This window comes from Crocuta crocuta, unplaced genomic scaffold, assembly GCF_008692635.1.
Source record: "Crocuta crocuta isolate KB4526 unplaced genomic scaffold, BGI_CrCroc_1.0 scaffold270, whole genome shotgun sequence".
NCBI lineage: Eukaryota > Metazoa > Chordata > Mammalia > Carnivora > Hyaenidae > Crocuta > Crocuta crocuta.
This window is the reverse complement of record NW_027527569.1, coordinates 3,759,648-3,766,813: the sequence shown is the minus strand read 5'-3', so window position 1 is coordinate 3,766,813 and position 7,166 is coordinate 3,759,648. Positions and strand designations below refer to the sequence as shown.

At 35.5% G+C, this 7,166-nt stretch overlaps 1 protein-coding gene across 1 annotated transcript in view; it reads left to right on the top strand.

Annotated features, from left to right (window-relative positions):
• Window positions 1-7,166, top strand: part of CD109 (CD109 molecule) — a 132,832-nt gene that overhangs the window by 66,174 nt on the left and 59,492 nt on the right. The window contains exons 8-10 of the mRNA XM_077770293.1: window positions 3,906-4,002; window positions 4,265-4,406; window positions 5,107-5,216. Coding sequence (XP_077626419.1) covers window positions 3,906-4,002; window positions 4,265-4,406; window positions 5,107-5,216 — 349 coding nt within the window. The remainder of the gene's footprint in view (window positions 1-3,905; window positions 4,003-4,264; window positions 4,407-5,106; window positions 5,217-7,166) is intronic.

The window sequence follows — 7,166 nt, the reverse complement described above, 5'->3', positions numbered from 1 at the left end:
TTCTGCTCACCACAGAAGGTTCTAGAGGATTGTAAAGAAAATAACATAGGACACATCTAGTTATTTTTGTATATTCTGCAGACAATGAAATTTAAAAAAATAGTCTTTAATCTAAAATTGATTTAAGTGTATTTATTATTTGATGAATTGAGAAATTTGTATCCTGGAAATGACATGGAAAAAAACGGTGGGCGAAACATGAATTATATTGATAGGTTCAATTTTTTAGGTATCATTTTGTAAACCTTTTGTGCTATGGCAGTTTAAAAAATATCTTGGTTTTGTTTATGATACTACCCCAGAATAAGCTTGATTTGCTTTTTTAAATGTTGTCAAACTATTATTTTCTAAATCATTAGTTTATTCCAAATGCTTCCAAATTTATTTAGGACAATAACTGTCAGTATCCTTGTTTCACAATTATTATGATTAGCTTAAGGTATAGAAAGCTAAATCTGCCTCACATTTAAGCAACAACAACAAAATATTTGTGTCTGAGAATACTTTAAATTATGTCTGGATTTTCAAGCCCCCTGTACTATCATGTGATATAACTCTTTTGCATTATAATGTTCTGGTGTCCTAGTTATGCATTTATTTAATCTTTAACAAAGTATGAGCGATATTGGGTTTGGGGACTCTTTTTTGAATTAATGAATTTGGTGCTGAAGTTGCTGACCAGGATTTCCAATAACTTTACTGTTTTCATTTGGGTGATATATTTGAAAATGGATTTGTTTTATTCTCTTTAATTTGGAATGTGCTTTATTTTACCATTGGCTTTTGAGTTGAGTTGATCCAGATGAGGAGCTGTTTCTCTGTTCAACTAATGGATTCAGGAAACAGGAGTTTACTGTTAGATTTATAGAGTGCAGAGCAAAATTGACTTCCATGTTTGGCCGAGCATTTATTACACAATAGAGATGGAAGGAACCCAGGAAACACATTTAGAAAAGACTTTCTGGCAGTAAAATGGTTTACCAAAGATTTGCCTATGTTTCACATGAAGAGATTTTTCCTATCATTAGAGGGATAAAATTAATACATAGAATGTAAAGCAGCAGAAATGAGATTTGATTCAAGATAATTTTGATACTATGGAGAAAGAAAATGACTCTTCTTTTAAATTTTTTTGCACAAATCCAAGTTTTGATAACCATGAGGACATTTGGTGCCCCATTATGTTGTCTAGTAAATCCTTTTGGTAAATATTGGAACATGTAATAATGGGCCTTGGGAGACTGAAATTTCAACTAACATTTAAAAATGTTCAAAAGCTGTGATATATCCTGGGCACACAGTTAATGGGCCAGTACAGACTTCTAGGAATAAAACATTCTTGTGATTTAAAGAAGATCTTTGGACAGGAAATTGTCACTTGCAATTATGATTATATTTTCTCTGGAGTCTCTAAACTGGTTAGAGGTAAAGTATGTATTATGAACGGTTTTGAAGTATTGTAGTTAAAAGTTTTCTCATTTTGGAGACTTAGTTTCAAGGATCACCATTTATTTATTTATTTTTTCCTTAAATAGTTTACTGTCAAGTTGGTTTATGTATAACACCCAGTGCTCATCCCAACAAGTGCCCTCCTCCATGCCCATCACCGTCCTTCCCCTCTTCCCCACTNTTGGAATAGCTTGAGAAGAATGGGTATTAATTCTGTTTTAAATGTCTGGTAGAATTCCCCAGGGAAGCCATCTGGTCCATGGCTCTTATTTGTTGGGAGATTTTGATAACAGATTCAATTTCCTCACTAGTTACAGGTCTGTTCCGATTTGCTATCTCTTCCCGTGTGAATTTTGGTAATGAGCATGTGTTTAGGAATTTGTCCATTTCTTCTAAGTTTTCTGGTTTGTTGGCATATAATTTTTCATAGTATTCTCTGATAATTGCTTGTATTTCTGAGGGGTTGGTTGTAATAAGTCTTTTTTCATTCATGATTTTGTCTCTTTGGGTGCTCTCTCTTTTCTTTTTGAGAAGCCTGGTTAGAGGTTTGTCAATTTTGTTTATTTTTTCAAAAAACCAACTCATGGTTTCATTGATCTGTTCAACTATTTTTCCTTTTTTGGTTTCTATATTGTTTATTTCTGCCCTGATTTTTATTATTTCTCTTCTCCTACTGAGTTTGGGGTGCTCCTGTTGCTCTCCCTATAGTTCCCTAAGTATTCTGTTAGATTTTGTATTTGCACTTTTTCTAATTTCTTGTAATAGGCCTGGAGTGCAATGTACTTTTCTCTTAGGACTGCCTTTGCCACATCCCATAGAGTTTGGATTGTTGTATTTTCATTTTCATTCATTTCCATATATTTCTAAGTTTCTTCTCTAAATGCCTGATGGATTATTTGTTCTTTAGTAGGGTGTTCTTTAATCTCTATGTTTATGGAGGATTTCCAGACTTCTTCCTGTGATTGATTTCAAGTTTCATAGCATTNGTTCATCACATTGAAGATCTCCTGCCATTCCATTCTGGCCTGCCAAGTTTCAGTAGATAGGTCTGTCACCAAACTGATAGGTTTCCCTTTGTATGTTAGGGCCCTTTTCTCCCTAGCTGCTTTCAGAATTCTCTCTTTGTCCCTATATTTTGCCAGTTTCACTATGCTATGTAGTGCAGAAGATCGATTCAAGTTACGTCTGAGGGGAGTTTCCTGTACCTCTTGAATTTCAATGTATACTTCTCTCCCCAGGTTGGGGAAGTTCTCAGCTATAATTTGTTCAAAGACTCCTTCAGCACCTTTCTCTCTCTCTTCCTCTTCTGGAATTCCTATGATACGGATAATGTTCCATTTGATCGTATCGCTGAGCTCTCAAACTCTCCTTTCGTGTTCCTGGATCAGTTTATCTCTCTTTTTCTCAGCTTCCTCTTTTTCTATAATTGTGTCTTCTAAATCACTTATTCTCGTTTCTGCCTCTTCTTTTTTTTTTTTTGAGTTTTAGAAATTATTATGTTTTATTTATTTTTTTACAAATAGTTTATTGTCAAGTTGGTTTTTTTTTGAGCTTTAGAAATTATGTTTTATTTACTTATTTATTTATTTTACAATATTTCCTTTCTGCCTCTTCAATCCGTGCGTTGGACGCCTCCGTTTTTATTATGTATCTTATTTATAGCATTTTTTAATTCATCACAACTATTTTTAAGCTCCATAGTCTTTGTAGCAATAGTTTCTCTGATGTCTTCCATGTGTTTTTCAAGCCCAGCGATGAACTTTATGACTATTCTAAATTCTTGTTCAGTTATGTTGCTTATATCTGTTTTGAGCAGTTCTTTATCTGTCATTTCTTCCTGGAATTTCTTTGGAGGAGAGTTCTTCTGTTTCATCATTTTGGTTAGCTTTCTATCTCTTGTTAATTTTAAAAACTTGTTATGCACTCGGCCCCTGTGCATGCTGCTGTATTAAAGAGGGCTCTTTGACTGTCCAGGGCCTGTCCATTCAGGTAGTGTTCTTTGGATGGTTCTCTTGGTTTCTCTTGTTGAGACTTTGGTTCTTTTGTTTCCCTGCTTGTAGTGGTATTTGGGACTCTCCACCATGTGTACTTTGGCTTGTTTCTTGAGGCAGCCACACTTAGGAGTTTCCTTCCCAGTGTATTCTCTCTTGTTCTCTTCCCAAACTCCTGTGGCTCAGTGTCCTATGACTTCATGCTTTCCCAGTTTGAGAGATAGGTGTAAGCGAAATGCACGGAGCTCCCTACTTCTCTGCCATCTTGCCCCTGCCACTAAGGATCACTGTTTATTAAGGATATTCCTAGCTGTGTTTATTTTTAAAAATTTGCAGTGAGAGGAACTTTAAAAATATAATTCTTTTAAGTTAGATTAGCAGTGTATGCTGTTGAAACTAATATTTTTGTGTGCTATTTTGATAATATGAAGTTGAAAATGTAAAAAATAATTTATTATTTTTCAGGTATACATATGGGAAGCCAGTGAAAGGAGATGTAACACTTACATTTTTACCTTTATCCTTTTGGGGCAGGAAGAAAAATATTACAAAAAATTTTAAGGTAACTTCTGCAGAGATCTTATAACTTCAAATGGGGAAACACTAGAAGTATACTTTTCCTAGAAATGATATTTTATACTGAATTAACAAAAAATTGAGTGCAAGAAAAGAGTTTTCTGCATTGTACAAATGAGAATTGACCCATTTATAATGATTAAAATAGAACCAGAACTATCATATTTTTGTGACTTAGTTTGAGTTTTATTTCTAAAATTTGAATTGCTAAAGTGAGGAATAAAATTGAATTATTTTAAACAAAACAGATAAATGGATCTGCAAACTTCTCTTTTAATGATGAAGAGATGAACAAAGTAATGGATTTTTCGGAAGGGCGTTCTGAATACATGTATCTGTCTTCTCCTGGGCCGGTGGAAATTTTAGCCACAGTGACAGAATCACTTACAGGTTTGTAGACCTTGAATTGAAGATAAAGTTATTTACATGGTGCTCTTTTTTCTTCTTTCTTATTATAACTAGCATATTCATTTGGGGGCCTTTCTAAAGATGCTATTTAATGCTGAATTTGTCATGACTATTAATTAGTGTTACTTGCAGAATGTTCTCATAATGAAGAGGAACTTATTTTCTATGACAGTCTGTCTTTCAACCACATGTAATAGGTATTTTTAATTTTCTCCATTTCTGTTCTTTCTTTTTCAAAACTACATGCACTGCGTGGAAAGGCTTACCTTTTCAGCTGACTAACCATCTTCTGTTTTTTTTTTTCTTAATCATTTAAGCTCTTGTCTGCTCATGAGCAGTTTTTCTCTGTCAGTAATAAAATAAGAATTAATTACTTGGATGTTTCTGTTGTTATCAACAGCTTTCACAAACCCTGAAAGAGCAAAAGATGATTCAGTCAAGACCTTAGTCTTCAGTGTACATGTTGTGCGTGGGCATAGCAGTAATGGCGCTCAGGAGGGGTCCGTGGAGGATGTAATAGAACTGTATGGTTCTCTTCATGGCCAAGCCAGTGTGGGAATGAGGCTTCTGTGCTCTGATACCTTAAACCCTTGGGGAAGTAGCTTATAGAGAAATTTGATGAATAGAAGCTGTTTGTGAAGTGTTAACATTTAGTTTCTAAATGGTGCAATTTCCAAAACAGGTATCTCAAGAAATGCAAGTTCTAATGTATTTTTCAAGCAACATGATTACATCATTGAGTTTTTTGATTATGCTGCTGTCCTGAAGCCATCTCTCAACTTTACAGCCACTGTAAGTTGGCGTGTTTATTAATGATCTATACAGTAAGTTCAGTTTAATGAAACAATGGTAGATAATATTTTCAGTACTTAAAAAAAACCCTTAAGCCCAAAGTAGATAATTTTCCCTTTTAGATATATGAAGTGTATAGGATTGTTCCCAAATGACCTTTGTCTAAGGTTTCTAAAAAAGTAGTGTCCAACAAAAGTATTTTCCTCAAAAATTTTTCAATAAGCAGTTTAAGTTAGAATTGGATTGCTACATCAAAGCTTTTATAAATTACTAGAAAGGATTAGATGTTAGTTAAAAAATTTCAATTTCAGTTTGATTTTCATAATGACTAATTTTAGTTCTAGCAAAGATGTTGCATTAAAATTATTAACAAATCTATTATTATTACTATTATCATTATTTGAGTTAACACTTATTAAGTGAATTTTGACAATGTGGAAGGCAGGGTGCTGGGTGGGATTCACAGTTTTTATGATAGTAACAACTATGATTTTAGGCAGGAAAAGGTCAATATCATGAGTATATTTCTGTAGTGATTTAAAGAAAGGACTGGCAAACTTTTTCTACAAAGGGCTAGATAGTAAATATTTTTTAGCTTAGTGGGACATATTGTCTCTGTGACAGCTACCTAACTCTGCCATTGTAGCATGAAAGCAGCCATAACTACTTCATAACCAAATGAGGGTGGCTATGTCTAAAAAACTTTATTTAAAAAAGACTGGATTTGGCTTCCCTGCCTGCCATAGTTTGCTAATCTCTGGTTTAAAGAAAGAAAGTGTCGCTTCTTGTTGAATGGATCAAGAGAAGTTTTAGATAATTCCTGATTTGAATGATCGTATAATTTAGTTTGAAAAGATAAGAAAAAAAAAACCAACCTTGAGGCTGCAAATGGTAACTTCCAAATGAATAGAGTGAAACATTGAGAGTTTGGGGAGGAGGAGTTGGCTTTGGGATAGGGATGAGGCTCATTAAAGGACGCTTTATGGAAGAGGAGGATATAAGCTATTTGTTAAAAGATCAGTAGGATTTTAATTTCATTTTTTTAAAAATGTTTTTTATTTATTTCTGAGAGAGAGAGAGAGAAAGAGAGAGCGACCGGGGAGGGTCAGAGAGAGAGGGAGACACAGAATCTGAAGCAGACTCCAGGCTCTGATATAGTTGACAGCACAGAGCCCGATGCGGTGCTTGAACCCACGAACCATGAGATCATGACCTGAGCCAATTTTGGATGCTTAACCGACTGAGCCACCCAGGCACCCCAAAAGATCAGTAGGATTTTAAATGTTTGGTATAAGGGTGGGAGATGGAGAGTGAGATGTGCTGAGACACAGGTGAGAGCCCTGCTTCGCAAGTTCAGGTACCTTCACCTGGATCTGTACAGTTGTAGCAGAGAGTTTGTGTCCAGGAGTGGTGAGAGAGAAAACAAGGGGTGAAGTGTGGGGAGTTGTAGAGGATCCTAAATGGCACATGCATGTTTTTGACCTTTATGGCTTAGTCAGTGAAGAGCTTAGGAGCCTTACGAATTTAAGAGGGGTATGGCGAGAGCAGTATTCCAGGGAGACCGATCAGGGTGTGTGTGGGAGGTTGGCTGTAGCCCAGGTGTGAGGTGGCGAGGGGCCTTGAGGGGGTGGATGTGCAAGTGGATGCAAGACTTGGTGTATATTGGATTTGGGTGGTGGGAAGAGGTAGGGGGAAATTCAGAGATGTTAAATCTGCAGAATTAAGGTGTTAGCAAAAATAAAAGAGGCAAGATGGTTGCTCAGTTATAGATATACTGAATTTGGGGAGACAGGGACATACAGATAGAAATTTCCTTCAAGTAGAAATTGGAGGTGTTGAGTATGAGCTCCAGAACCAGGTGAGGAAAGCAGTAAGAGTCATGAGATCTTTGAGGAAAAGAGAAGCACAGATAACTGGTAATTTGACCTTGACAAATTCCCCAATTTAGGG